The sequence below is a fragment of the Colias eurytheme genome, chromosome 31 (assembly GCF_061535395.1).
Source record: "Colias eurytheme isolate Ceu_HAF_F1 chromosome 31, ilColEury1 Martin Lab GWU primary, whole genome shotgun sequence".
Lineage (NCBI taxonomy): Eukaryota > Metazoa > Arthropoda > Insecta > Lepidoptera > Pieridae > Colias > Colias eurytheme.
In genome coordinates this window covers 4,325,172-4,339,448 of record NC_143010.1, presented here as the reverse complement: position 1 = coordinate 4,339,448, position 14,277 = coordinate 4,325,172, and the positions used below count along the sequence as shown (strand labels likewise).

Sequence of the window (14,277 nt, the reverse complement as noted above, 5' to 3'; positions counted from 1 at the left end):
CATGCTGTGTCCATTATTGAGATTTCGAAGAATTCTCCCAATTGTATTTCTTTGAAGTTCTCAGTTTGGGTTGTTCGTTTATCATCACATAATTGTGTTTGCTCTTAAAAATACCACTGCACCTTGAAGAAATACAGATGTGTATTGCACATTGTAAATTTCTTATTCACTAATATTGGTAAGTAATATGACAGTACTTGTCTAACAAATGAATATATTTTTTGGAATTATAACATTTTAGAAGTATTAGCATGAAATTTTAAACTTATAAAGTCATGTAATAAACTAATATAGGTATTGGAGTGAATTGAGGTGGTGTTCAAATTATAAGCGATAATCGTTGAAAAAGCATGGTTTACCATTTCTGACATAATAATATTGCATCAAGTCAGATTAAGAAATAATATTTTTAAAGTTTTCAAGATATTCTGTGTATAAAAGGTTCTTCGTTTTGCATCCCTATTGTTGCGTCCATCAAAATCCAGTCGAGTCGGTTACCTACAAACATTCAGGTGAAGGAAATAAAAGCATGTTAAAAATAAGTTCAAAAACATTTTAAGTATTATATGTATATTTTATAGCCTTAATTACTTCCAAAAACGGATCTTTTTTATTATTTCCTGCTACCTCCTGGTCTTCTCGTTCTGCTGACTGGTATTTCTCCACCGCTTCTTGACAATACCCGTACCAGTTAGTAATAGTAACTGGAGTTAAACATTGTCCATCCATCCGTGTACCATCCTCCCATATAACCTTATCCATCGGCCATTTGTGCGCATAACAGTAAACTAAATAGAAGATGGTGGGCAAGCAGATTTTCGCGTTTTCGAAAAAGGTCCCGATAGACCGGGCTACGCGATTCTTTCCCTTGCACTTACCTTTATAACACGCAAATGCGCCGACAGTGTTATTATTTGAATAATATATTCTCATTGGTACACGATGGTAAGTGCAGATTTTTTCTTTTTTAATCAGGCGGTGGTCTTCAGCGAATGCTACGCATTGTTCCCGCGTACCCAGCTCTCTAACAAGTTTCGGTAGATTCCACATTCGGGCTACTTCCCTTGATTGTACCTCTTCGTTGGAACCACCAGGACGGGATTCAGCACTGGTCGATGGTTGTTGGTCTTGAAATTCCATAGTGGATCAGTCTTAAAAATCACAGTCAATCGGTAATGAAAATTAATCAAAATACAGTAGGTTAGTTGTAAATCTGGGGTCCAAAATACATGCAAAGGTCTGTAAGAAGTTTTAAAATTAATAATAAAAGATGATAGCCAAGTTCGTCGTCGTATTTTCACAATAAATTACAGCAGTAAAGAAAACAGAGCACACTCAAGTAACAAGTGTAACGGAATGAGCTTCCAAGATGGCGTCCTGTCAACTTGACGTTGTCATTTGTCAAGTTACGTCGTTTTTTAAATTATTATAGTGCCATAGACAAAAAAGAAGAAGAAGAAGAAGAAATTATTATAGTGGCGTCGAGTTATTGTGATTTTGGAAATGCACGACAATGTTGACACAGTGTGGAAATTTTCGATGGGCCCTGGAGGGAAAGTACTTGAAATACTCTAGTATATAATATATCTCTAGGTCCTATACAATAGTTTTGCCATTTTACTTTAAATTAGGTTAACGAAAATGTAATTTTAGTTGATGTTTGATAAACATTTTCGTCCAAATTATTACGGTGTTTCGATTTAATGTGAAGCGTACTTGAAAATCCGGTCTCACATAGGTATGAGGCCGTTGTCTGTCTGTTATATTGATATTTTACAGGGTGGTCGGTAATATGTACATTGTACAGGTAGGGTTGCCAACTTTTATTAGAAGAAATAGAGTATATCTGATTTCAAAGGAGGTAAGAGTACGGACTTACGAAAAAGAGTATCATTTATTTAATATTTTAAAAAATGTATTTTTTTGTATTTTTTGCAGTACCTAACAATTTTTCATTATTTTTAAATGAATTATAATATGAATCCAAACATTCCAAATCTATATCAAGAGCTCATTTTTAATTAATTTTAATGAAGCTCGGTTTCTCTCTCCCCGCCACTTCACATTCATGACCGAAAAGACTTTCAGTAAATGCTGAAGTGGCGGGAACAGAGAGTATATAGCTAATCATTTTTTTTAACAAACAAATTCGTCAGGACATTTTTTTAAAATAAATTGCCATTTTTCTGCAGTGGACTTTTGCATAAAATCTGTGTTATTCAACAATTCGCCTTGGAGTTCTTTTAAAATAATAACTTCTGAATATAAACTGTCCATGTGTATGTTTAGTCTTCGTAAAAGTGCTGTACTTCTGTACAGTACAGAAGTTGGCCTGTACAGTACAGAAGTTGGCCTGTACTGTACAGAAGTACAGTACAGGCCAACAACATATAATTTGAGAAATGGAGTGATATTCCAAAATGTGCTAATTTGTCATGATGCAATTATTGGAGACTAAAAAAAAAACTGAATTGTATTCTCTCAGATAATGCATTGTAATTTTATGTTTCAAATAAATAACGACATAATGTGTTTTTAGAGATATAACTATAAATTTGTTACATTTAAGATAAAAAAAAGTTTTATTTATTGCCATGTATTACCAAAATGCACTAAGTCATTAGGCATTTTCTACTAAGTCTTAACTAAGTACATTTTGAAATAAAATCACATAGCAAAATCGTAATACTATTGTGCCAGTCGCCAGTGTGGTAGGTTCAGTTCAAATAAAATCAGAAAAGTGTCATTTTATACATTTTAATATAAAGAAGCACAATTCACTAATGAAAGTGATGAAGTCAAACAATCAGTGTAACACTACAGAACTAAAGAAATGAAAAAAAAAAATACAATTTGGCATATTATAAAATTTATGGCTCATATAAATACTCTTCATCGTCATTTCCATAAATAATTTCTTCATCTGACACAACAGTTGTACAATTTCCGAGTGCTTTAGTAGCCACTGATAAATCACAAAATTGAAGTAATTTTCTTACATCATTCTTTTTATCTTCTGATATGCAGTTTTCAGCTGGATTTTGAATTTTATAGTCATTGCTGTCTATGCATTTCTCAACCATAATATCATCTTTTTCCGATGCAGTTATCATGGGTGTATTAACTGCTTCTGAATTCTTACTGTTTCACAGCATAGGATCCTGATTTTCAAAGTCGTTACAATCTATCCATTATTCACAAAATTGAAGTAATTTTCTTACATCATTCTTTTTATCTTCTGATATGCAGTTTTCAACAGCAGGATCATCTTGTAGATTATTATTGTTGTGGACTGTATAATTTTTTGGGGTTCGTGGTCAAAATAAAAACCCTTCCTTCGACATACATACATATATTTTCCCTTTTTACACTATTACAATAATTTATACCTAATCACTATTAGTACTTATTCACTACTGGTCTGTAATAAGGACTTGCTCGAACTGAACGCAATTTGAAAATGTGGGCTATTTATATGGAGAATCTACTGTGTCCAATATAGTGGAAGAAGTGTGTGATTCTTTGTGGAAGCACCTTCATCTATTTATGTTAAGTACATTAACAATATGATCGGTCTTTATTTCTTCAAGTGCAAGTGCGAATATTTGCGCAAGTTGAAATATGCCTGATTTTCTGCGGTATTTTTATGTCCGATAAAACTGTCACTTTTTGCTTTTTGAACTCTGTTTACTACAATCTAAGTCACTTGTAGTGTTGCCGAACTATCGATAGTTTGACTATCGATAGTTGACCTTGAAAATAAGTCAGAATATCGATAGCACTATCGATAGTATCGATATTATCGATACTATCGATACTATCGATAGCGTTAATCATGGAATACTATTGATGAACTGCAATAGTATCGATAAAATCGATAGTATTGATTGCCAATAGTTGCTATACTATCGATACTGTCGATAGTATCGATACTATTGCTACTGAATATTGCAACTACAATCGATACTATCGATAGTACTGATACTATCGATAGTTTTGAGCTATCTATAGTAGTAAATTGTTCAATAGTATTGTTCACGATTTCTTGGTATAATGGGTCAGTCAATGGGCTTATTGGATTACGAATTAACGAACTAAAAAAAATGGATTGTACAAAGCGCCAATAGATAACTTGAAAAGTATTATAACCAAACATCTAGTTCTCTGTCATCCACTATAATATTATTGATAAAGCAATACTATCGAGAAAAAGGTCACTATCGATGGGACGATATTATCGATAGTATCGACAATATCGATAGTATCGATAGTTCGTTCGATATTGAGCTTCGATAGTATCGACACTATCGATAGTATCGACACTATCGATAGTATCGATAGTTCGTTCGATATTGAGCTTCGATAGTATCGATACTATCGATGGTATTGCTATGTGTCGATAGTATTTACGCTTATAGGACTATCGATACTATCGATAGTATCGACACTATCGATAGTATCGATAGTGCTATCGATACTATTGCTTTTCCCCAACTATCGATAGTTAATCGATAGACTATCGATAGTGGACTATCGAGCGGCAACACTAGTCACTTGTAATATTCATATTTGACTTTATCAAAAGATATAAATGATTATTCATTACACAATTTTCTGTGCTATGTACATATTATTATCTTTTGGTGTTCGAGGAAATTCAATATTCCTCAACATAGACAATTGAGTGCCTCTATAACTTGCCGTATACAACGACTTGCTGTTCGCTGTGGCAAAAATTGGGTAACACCCACTTTATCCTGGTAGGATCCCGTTGCTAAGAAATTTAGCCAACAAAGGACCTTCAAAGTAACAGAAATGTTAACAATGATTATCGTATGCTTCCAATGTATCGTATAAAATCTTTCAGCATATCTTGAAATATAAGTTGAATTTATTTACCTTTTCTTCCAAAAGAATCATTTTACTCTTTCGTAATGCGGAATGTATGCGCAAATCATCACATAGCTTTTTAAGGGTAACTATTTAATTTCGCTACCTTTTCGTAAATACTATATCTGGAATTTCAAGAAAATTTTTAAATTCTGCCTAAATAATTTCTGCGCTACCGCCTAAGACACACTTCCTCATTATGCGCCCCCCGTGACAAATTTAACTGATGCATTTTAAAAATGAAAGACTACATAGATGAAAATTTACAGAGAAATGTCATTAAATTTTTTATCTTCGAGTGCCTTGACATTTGTTTGGTTTCGTACTACTAATTCCTTTTAGAGTAAGATCCCAGAGTGATAAGACATAACTTATTTTCTAAAAGATGAAACTTTAAGTTCTCAGTAGTGTCTCATGTACTTTGTATACCTGCGTGTTTGTGAAGTTTGCCCAGTGACACCTGGGCAGGTACCAGGTGAGAAAGGTGACTAAAAATAAGAGTTACTTTACTTAAATTTAGATGGCTGATTTTTAGATATATTTTATAGAATATCATTCTCAAATGGTATCGCAAGTATCAGACACTTTTCATGGACCAAAACTTTTGTCAGACGCTTTAAAGCTCCACCAAAAATAACCAACTAAACTTTACTTATTTTTTAATGTCTGATTTTTTAATATGTTACCAACATAACTATTACAAAATTATATTTAATCAGTCAGACAAATTGGAATGACCAAAAATCCACTAAACACAAAAAATATTCGGCCGTGAGTACGAACGCGAGAGCATTATGCATGCGTTTCAGAGCGAGTAAGACGTCCGGGTTACTACCCGGTTCTCCTTCTTCCAACTCACATTCTGTTTCAGTCTACTGTGTATGTGCGCGCAATGTATAGTATACATTATACCCGGCGCGGCGAATGATGATTCCTATGACACTGACAGTTATTCTCAAGAGACAAACTTGTAATGGCGTCACTATTAAATTAGAAACGTATTGGAGGCGTCTAAAAATGGCATTTATTAATTTTTACGTAGCTTTATGCCATAGCAATGATATTCCGTTGGAATTATAACCATTCTTAACATTTACGAGAAATTATATCAATCTGACTCGTTCGTACTCACGGCCGAATATTTTTTGTGTTAAGTGCATTTTTGGTCATTCCAATTTGTCTGACTGATTAAATATAATTTTGTAATAGTTATGTTGATAACATATTAAAAAATCAGACATTAAACAATAAGTAAAGTTTAGTTGGTTATTTTTGGTGGAGCTTTAAAGCGTCTGACAAAAGTTTTGGTCCATGAAAAGTGTCTGATACTTGCGATACCATTTGAGAATGATATTCTATAAAATATATCTAAAAATCAGCCATCTAAATTTAAGTAAAGTAACTCTTATTTTTAGTCACCTTTCTCACCTGGTACCTGCCCAGGTGTCACTGGGCAAACTTCACAAACACGCAGGTATACAAAGTACATGAGACACTACTGAGAACTTAAAGTTTCATCTTTTAGAAAATAAGTTATGTCTTATCGCTCTGGGATCTTGGACTATTTGTCATAACCTGCCATTTCGCAGGTGCCAATTTTGGTTTCGACAAATGTAGTGATGCTTGGATTAAAGGAATAGATTACCCTGTCACTTTGGCTTCTAATTTCTATACGTTTTTTTTTCAATTGTCATCTGCAATCAGTCGTTGCCTATGAGCAGTTTTGGGTCAGTATATTTGGCGGTTGGAGAATTAAAGCCAGTGCCCTAATTTCCCTTACTAATTTAGCTGAACTTCTATACGTTACAGCAAAATGCTTATCGTAAACATACATTTGTATTCCCATACATTGAAGATTCTATTATACTATCTTTATCGCCGTTTATCTCCGCCTGCAGTTCGTAAACATTCTTATTGGTGCACATGTTGAACACTTTAATTATAATTTTTAATATATTTTAGGTGAATAAGAGTACTAAAACTCACTTATGAGCATATTTATTGCGCTCGATGTAGACGTCCGGCGATATCGATAGCAAGTTGCATACTGCGTTTCACATTGTACATTTTGTATGTTAGCAAAACCCCTACAGAATTATTGTCTTTACCAATTTCGGAAACACCAATAATTTCTAAATATTGCCGGAAAATCTTCGGTGTAAATGCATATACTTATTACATCTGATGATGCCCTATACAAGCCTCCTCTGTCTTTTACTGATAATAAATGCGCATTAGAATAAGATGGAGGATAAAACAAAGCATTTTCTTTAATCACACTGCTTAAGGCAGAACGTATTTAACAAAGTATAATATTATTTAATTTGCTGGCCACATATACAGAAATATAGATAACTACCATTTCTGAAAATTCAGACAAATTCGGATTAAAGGTGTAGTCGTGGTCAAAATATGTCATTTCAGTGTCCTCTGGGTTCACTGCACCATTGTTATTTCCAAATAATTTAGCCTTTTGAGCCGTATTTCTAATAGCTTTAGGATAGTTCGGTTTTGTCGAATTCTTATGTCGTCTAGAGTCAAACAATTTCCATTTCTACTTATCTTGAATTCTGCATGGACTAATAGTTTTTATGTGTGGACATAAATGCATATGCTGATGGATTATTATTAAATCCACCCATGGATGGCACCAAAAAAATTCTATTTGGTCCTGTGATAATTTGTATACAAGGAGAAAGTAAAATTCAGGTTCAGAATCATTTACAATTTATCGTAAATGAATAAAACAGATTTAATACAAATTTTAAATCCTAGAAAACCAGTTTATTTTCTAGACTCTACAGTCTAGCACAAAAGTGCCGCCCAACAATTTAAGACTATAAGAGCGTATACGCATTATGCGGGTAGCCGCATTGCGGGTAGCCGTCCGGCTGACCGCAAGCACAATTATGTACGTAATATTCATTTCTATGCGGCTACCGCAGACCGCACAGTGCGCATAGAAATGAATATTACGTACATAATTGTGCTTGCGGTCAGCCGGACGGCTACCCGCAATGCGGCTACCCGCATAGTGCGTATACGCTCTTAATGTACTCATTAATTTCGAGCATTTTGGCTCTGCCTTATGCAATATTTTTGTTTTTTTTCTGGGTTTTTTTCAAACATACAGCTAAATTTCGTGAGATCATCATACCGTACAAGTCATTTATTATTCTTATGAACTTTATTCGCATCTTTATATCGGCATCACAATTTTCAGAACCTATTTTTTTTTCTTAACATGTTTGCAGAGCGTCTGCTACAGACTACTCAATAACTGGGTTGCCAATATTCTCTGTCAGTTTAAACGAAATATTCTGATTAGGTCTTCAAGTATATTATACAAATACATTAAGAGCTACGTTATCATAAATATAAGTGTGTTTGCTGATTTAAAGCCCGTATCGGTTATTGTATTTACTTTGAGGCTAAGCTGCTTCTAATACTTTATTCTTTTTTTTTTTTTTTTTATGTATGTACACCGATTACTCCGTGGTTTCTGGACCGATTTACGTGATTCTTTTTTTGTTCGATGCGGGATGGTGTCGAATTGGTCCCATAAAAATTTTATTCGGATAGGCCCAGTAGTTTTTATTTTATGAGCATTTTTGTCTGTATTTGTAAATGTTGCAAGTGCAAGTTTGAAGTCGGTTGTTTTTAACGCAGTTATTGACTTGTTAATTTTTAAAGATTCAGGTTCTAAAGCTATGCATTCCTCGAATATAGGATCACCGAAATGCTGCGAAAGCAAAATTTTAAGTGCAGCCATGATACAATGTCTTAGATTTCATTAAGTAAACAACGGCTTTTCATAATATATATATATATATATATATATATATATATATATATATCGCCGTCCCCGGAGAATAAAATGATAACTACAAAAATGTAACTTTTCAGGAAAAATAAAAAACATGTTTTCGTCGATTGCTCTTTAAATACTGAACGTAGACAAATGATTGTATGCTTTTAAAAAAGTTTATTTTTCGTTTGTTCTAAATGTTTTAGTGAAATACGAATAAGTATCAAAATAGAGATATTATTTAGAAAATAAGAAGTTAGTCAAAATTAATCATAGTCTAAGTTGTATAATGTCGTTTATCATTTTATTCTCCGTAAAGCCTGACCAGAATCAAGTATTGCACTCTTCGCTTATCATTTTATTCTACGGGTTTTTAAGAAGAAAGTGATACTGATAATACTTTAATATCGTCTTTCTCTCGTAAATATTATAAAAAATGTATATGATAAGGACTTTGAATTTGTTTTCTTAATAAAACTATGATATGATAATCAACGTTAGTTTTATTCAAACTAATAGTAATAAACAACAGTATTTTTCTTAATTTACTCTTATTAGTCTTTTATCAATTAAAATCAGCCTTATGATCACATATTATGTGAATTATGAATACAATACTAATTAAATTATTCAGAAATATAATCTTTTACACATTTTTTTATCAATAAAACAGCCTCATAATTACAATTATCACATAAAATCAGTTTCTAATGTATAATGATAAAAAAATTAAGGTTTGTGATTAATCATCATTATCTTCCTCATTGCCGTCATTGTCACCAGACCAGGTACTGCCATAAGTCAAGGACTCGTAGAAACCACAATAGTAACTTGGAATATCTCCTGCCTTACAGAGGCTTATAAGATCATCGTATAAAGCCTTGCATATTGGAACAGGTTCAGTGTACAACGTTTGGAGTTCAGGAACACAGCTAGGACTTGGGCCTGGTATCTGTCTGGTACCCCGCTTGCTTCTTATTCTTCGGACAGGCTCTGTATTTAATTGGGAATAGTCGGAATCAAAGTTGTATTTATATTTTAAAATTGATGGATTTGAATGTGAGGCATTCACTTCCATGATTTGAGTCCATGATATTTTTTGACCCTCCTCATTTTTTAACCAGTTTTTATTCTCTATTAACTCCTTTATATTGTAAAACTCTATTTGCGTCATCTCTTTAACTTGATATTTTTTTCCATGTACCTTCGCGTTCATAATGATTGTGTACATCTGATCAGGCGTGTATACAACTCTGTGTTTTAATTCACGTTCAATGTTGGAATGCATAGAATCTCCCTCACTCTGCCCATGTCCGGTTTCAAAGAATCTATGTGTAATGTTCAACTGAAGCTTTTGTGCAGCAAAAATATATAGAGCGAATATAAATCTGTTTTTGTTCTGCCCGCAACAACCGTCGGAGTAAAACGATATGTTCTGGATGCCTCTTTGTTTTTCATTAAGCAGAAATTGCCATAAGCAACTACCAATTTCATTGGCCCCCCTTTTAGCAATCTGACCATGCCAAACATAACAATAACCTTGACTCTGAGTAGCATCATACACAGTGAAATTATATATGGGATACTTTCTTTTGTAGTGAAACGATCCAACTTCAGATTGTGGGATGCTCAAAACCTTTTCCAAATCGAAGATTGCCACGGTTGTTTCTGAAGGATCAACTGATTCTTTTTCTTCTTTTTTAATTTGCCGTACTCTTTCTTTGTTTTTTGTATGTGTATCATATTTTTCTTGCAATGTTTCTTGAGTTTTTGAATCAGCCTGTCGATAACGAGTACATTGAGAGCACTGATCTTTTTTCGGTTTAAAAAATGAAAAATTAAACTTGGTGTTAAATATTATCTCATATTGACGTTTAGTTGCCAAAGGACAGTCAAATCTTTGCTGTCCAAACCAAGCTGTGTAGAGGCGATACATCTTGGCTATGTTAAGTAGTTCTGAGAGGTATTTTCTTGAAGAATCTTTTCTAACATAATGAGACTCAACAGTAGGGAACAATTCAATGTGCTTTATGATGCTTTCTTCTGTCAAAATGGGCATTTTACGTGGCCTATTTTCATGTCGCCCTCGTTTGTCCATAAAGTTTTCTTCAGGTTTGGATTTTTCTAGTGCTGTATATACAGTTTGATGTGAAATGCTTAGAGTATTAATGAAAAAGGTTTTGCACACTTGAATTTTGTTTGAATCTATTGTAAAGAAGTATTTGATCGAATGAGTTCGGGTGCGTTTTCGCTCTACTGTGATTCGCTTAACATCTTCGACTAATGTATGATTTACGATATATTGCCATTGTCTCTCGTGGTCTCCAATTTTATAATATTGCTGCATTATGTACTCTCTTTGCTCATGAGTTACCTTTTCACCACATTTCTTTGTGCACTTACAGCTAGCTTTTAAAACTTTTTTGTCGTACATTTTCTTCGATCTACAGCCTTTATAGGCTTCACCGGAATTTTTTAATTTCTTATTCTTTACATCTTGATGTTCATTTAAATTTCGTTTACGTTTTCTTGTATTTTTTTCCTGTGGTGTCGATTCTTGAACTGTACTAAATGAATGCATTATGGCTTGGTCTTCTCCATCATAGTCACCATTATGATCAAGGCTCTGATGGTCCACTACGTTACTGTTTTGTTCTGTTTGTGTCAGATTTTGAGGACTAGGGATTATGTTTTCATTGTTAATAATCGTTTTGTCCAATAATGTACAATCAGAAATATTTGCGGGTTGTAATGTTTCATCCAAATCAAAAAGAGATGGTACTGATGATTCTCCTTCTTTTTCACCCCCGTGATTATCAATAATAGTACTAGTATATGAGGTTGACGGCTGATTATCGTTTAAAAATAATTTATTGAGGCATCTTTTTGATGACAGCTTTGCTTTGTATCTAGACGGTCCATTATTTTCATGTGTTGAAGTTGGTGTCAAATCCAAAATACAGTTTGTGTCTGCTTTAGGATTGTCTTGCAACTTATTAGCTTCAAATATGACTGAAGGGGATGCTATGAAGTCTATTGTGTTCAAAACTAAAGATACGTTGGAAATAGTTGATGGTGTTTTTATTATCTTCTGACTGGCCGTTTCTATGTAATCTGAGTTTCCTCCAATACTTGATGAACTTCCGCTTTTCTGTAAAATTTTCATTCTTTCTGGGCTCGGCAAATACTCAGATGCATCCGGTGAGAAATCTTCATTTATTTCATTTTCGTTTTCCTCACAGTAAAATGCTTTCTTCGTCTTTCGTAAAATATATTCATGAGCTTTAGCAATAACTGCTTCAGATGTCGTAGTAACCACGTCGTTATTTCCTCCCTGCAGGCTTACTCTTCAACCTAATTTCAATTCCAATCTAAGACCAATCCGATCCCAATGTTAATTTTGCAGTCACGTGATTTCGTACTCTTGAAAACAATCTGACAACATTGGATTGAAATTGGGATTGCCCCGCGATTATTTGTTACACGTGAAGTTAGCTATGAGACGGGCCGCAATAGTGTCGTCTAACTCTTTACGATTAATCGGTAATAGGACTTTTAAATGCTTTATCCTTTAAAAAACAAGGCTAATAAATATTTCTGAGTTAAGGACGCGTTTACGAATCTGACAAAAATACGCAGTTTTTCGGTGCATTTTGCGGCGAAATAGTACAAAACCAAATTTAACTAATAATTACCATAAATAGATTACTCCTTAATCTTTAAATGGTACTATATTTTAAGTCGAAAATTTTGGTTTATAATATTGAAAAAAATAATTTCCGTTGCCTCTTCACCCAAAATTGACAATATTGTGCTGAATAAACGAACATTTTTCTTGTATTTAATAAAACAAATTGATTTATTTAAAAATATTTTAAGTAAGTAGACATGTCTAACTCAAAAAGGTAGTAGATAAAACTATCAAAATGTTACAAATAGGCTGAGAAAAAAATTAAAATCAAATCTTATTTTTTCACATATTTAGCTGTAACGCGTGATACTTATTGCATTGAAATAAGGGTTATTTTATTTGTCACTACCTTGAATTATTGCAACACAATTTGTAATGAAATATTTTAGTAATTTAGTCTGCGCTCAGCCGCCGTTGTGAGTAGACACTGTGACGCTTGTAAGCAGCTCCTCGTTTACGAAAAGATCACTGTACGAATACAAAATATTTCACCTAATAAACTTGATCCTTCACGCATTTATTTTATTTATAGATTTTATACTTATGGGATTATAAATTTCATATTTAGTTTCTGACTTGATGGAGTGACCTGAACGTGTACTTCGAAGACTGCTACTGGAACTAATAAACGATTAGAGCTAGGTATGCCGAGTTTGGGCTCGTTTTGTTAGTTATGTTGAGACCTTACCTCCGGACTTGATGGAGTGACCTGAAGGTGTACTTTGAAGACGGCTACTGGAACTAATAGACGAGTAGAGCTAGGTATGCCGAGTTTGGGCTCGTTTTGTTAGTTACGTTGAGACCTTACCTCCGGACTTGATGGAGTGACCTGAAGGTGTACTTCGAAGACGGCTACTGGAACTAATAGACGAGTAGAGCTAGGTATGCCGAGTTTGGGCTCGTTTTGTTAGTTACGTTGAGACCTTACCTCCGGACTTGATGGAGTGACCTGAAGGTGTACTTCGAAGACGGCTACTGGAACTAATAGACGAGTAGAGCTAAGTATGCCGAGTTTGGGCTCGTTTTGTTAGTTACGTTGAGACCTTACCTCCGGACTTGATGGAGTGACCTGAAGGTGTACTTCGAAGACGGCTACTGAAACTAATAGACGAGTAGAGCTAGGTATGCCGAGTTTAGGCTCATTTTGTTAGTTATGTTGAGACCTTACCTCCAGACTTGATGGAGTGACCTGCAGGTGTACTTCGAAGACGGCTACTGGAACTAATAGACGATTAGAGCTAGGTATGCCGAGTTTGGGCTCGTTTTGTTAGTTACGTTGAGACCTTACCTCCGGACTTGATGGAGTGACCTGAAGGTGTACTTCGAAGACGGCTACTGGGACTAATAGACGAGTAGAGCTAGGTATGCCGAGTTTGGGCTCGTTTTGTTAGTTACGTTGAGACCTTACCTCCGGACTTGATGGAGTGACCTGAAGGTGTACTTCGAAGACGGCTACTGGGACTAATAGACGATTAGAGCTACGTGAAGGTAGTCGTGATGATACACCCGAAGGGCAACCGGAAAGATATGACGATCAATTTTTGAAGGAGAACATGAAGACTAATTTAATTCGATTTTATAAGAACAGCCTCCTTCCAGAATTGACCGATCCAAGATTCAAAAGAAATATGGAACTACAGGAACATTCATCAAATTGCCATAGTAATATAATGAAAACTAAGAATTAATTAAAAAGAATTGTTTTTCTTGAGTTTTATCCATTTTTTTATCTTTTACCCTACATAACCCTACCCTATCTATCCTACCCTACACTACTCTACTCTACACTACTTTACCCTATTCTACCATACTATACACTACTCTACCTTACCAAACTTCACATAAACCATGTACTTAATAGTCTGAAAAAAGCCTAAACATTTTGTTT

The 14,277-nt window shown here is 34.2% G+C and overlaps 1 protein-coding gene across 1 annotated transcript; it reads right to left on the bottom strand.

The window, feature by feature from the left end:
* Positions 1-9,440: 9,440 nt before the first annotated feature.
* LOC149895552 (uncharacterized) lies at positions 9,441-12,022 on the bottom strand. Its single transcript, XM_090118749.1, has one exon. The coding sequence runs from the start codon at positions 11,862-11,864 to the stop codon at positions 9,441-9,443; it is 2,424 nt and encodes an 807-aa protein (XP_089974875.1). The 5' UTR covers positions 11,865-12,022.
* Positions 12,023-14,277: the final 2,255 nt, after the last annotated feature.

Excerpts from the sequence above, each read along its gene's own strand:
- LOC149895552 (XM_090118749.1), bottom strand. The coding sequence starts at position 11,864 with ATGAAAATTTTACAGAAAAGCGGAAGTTCATCAAGTATTGGAGGAAAC.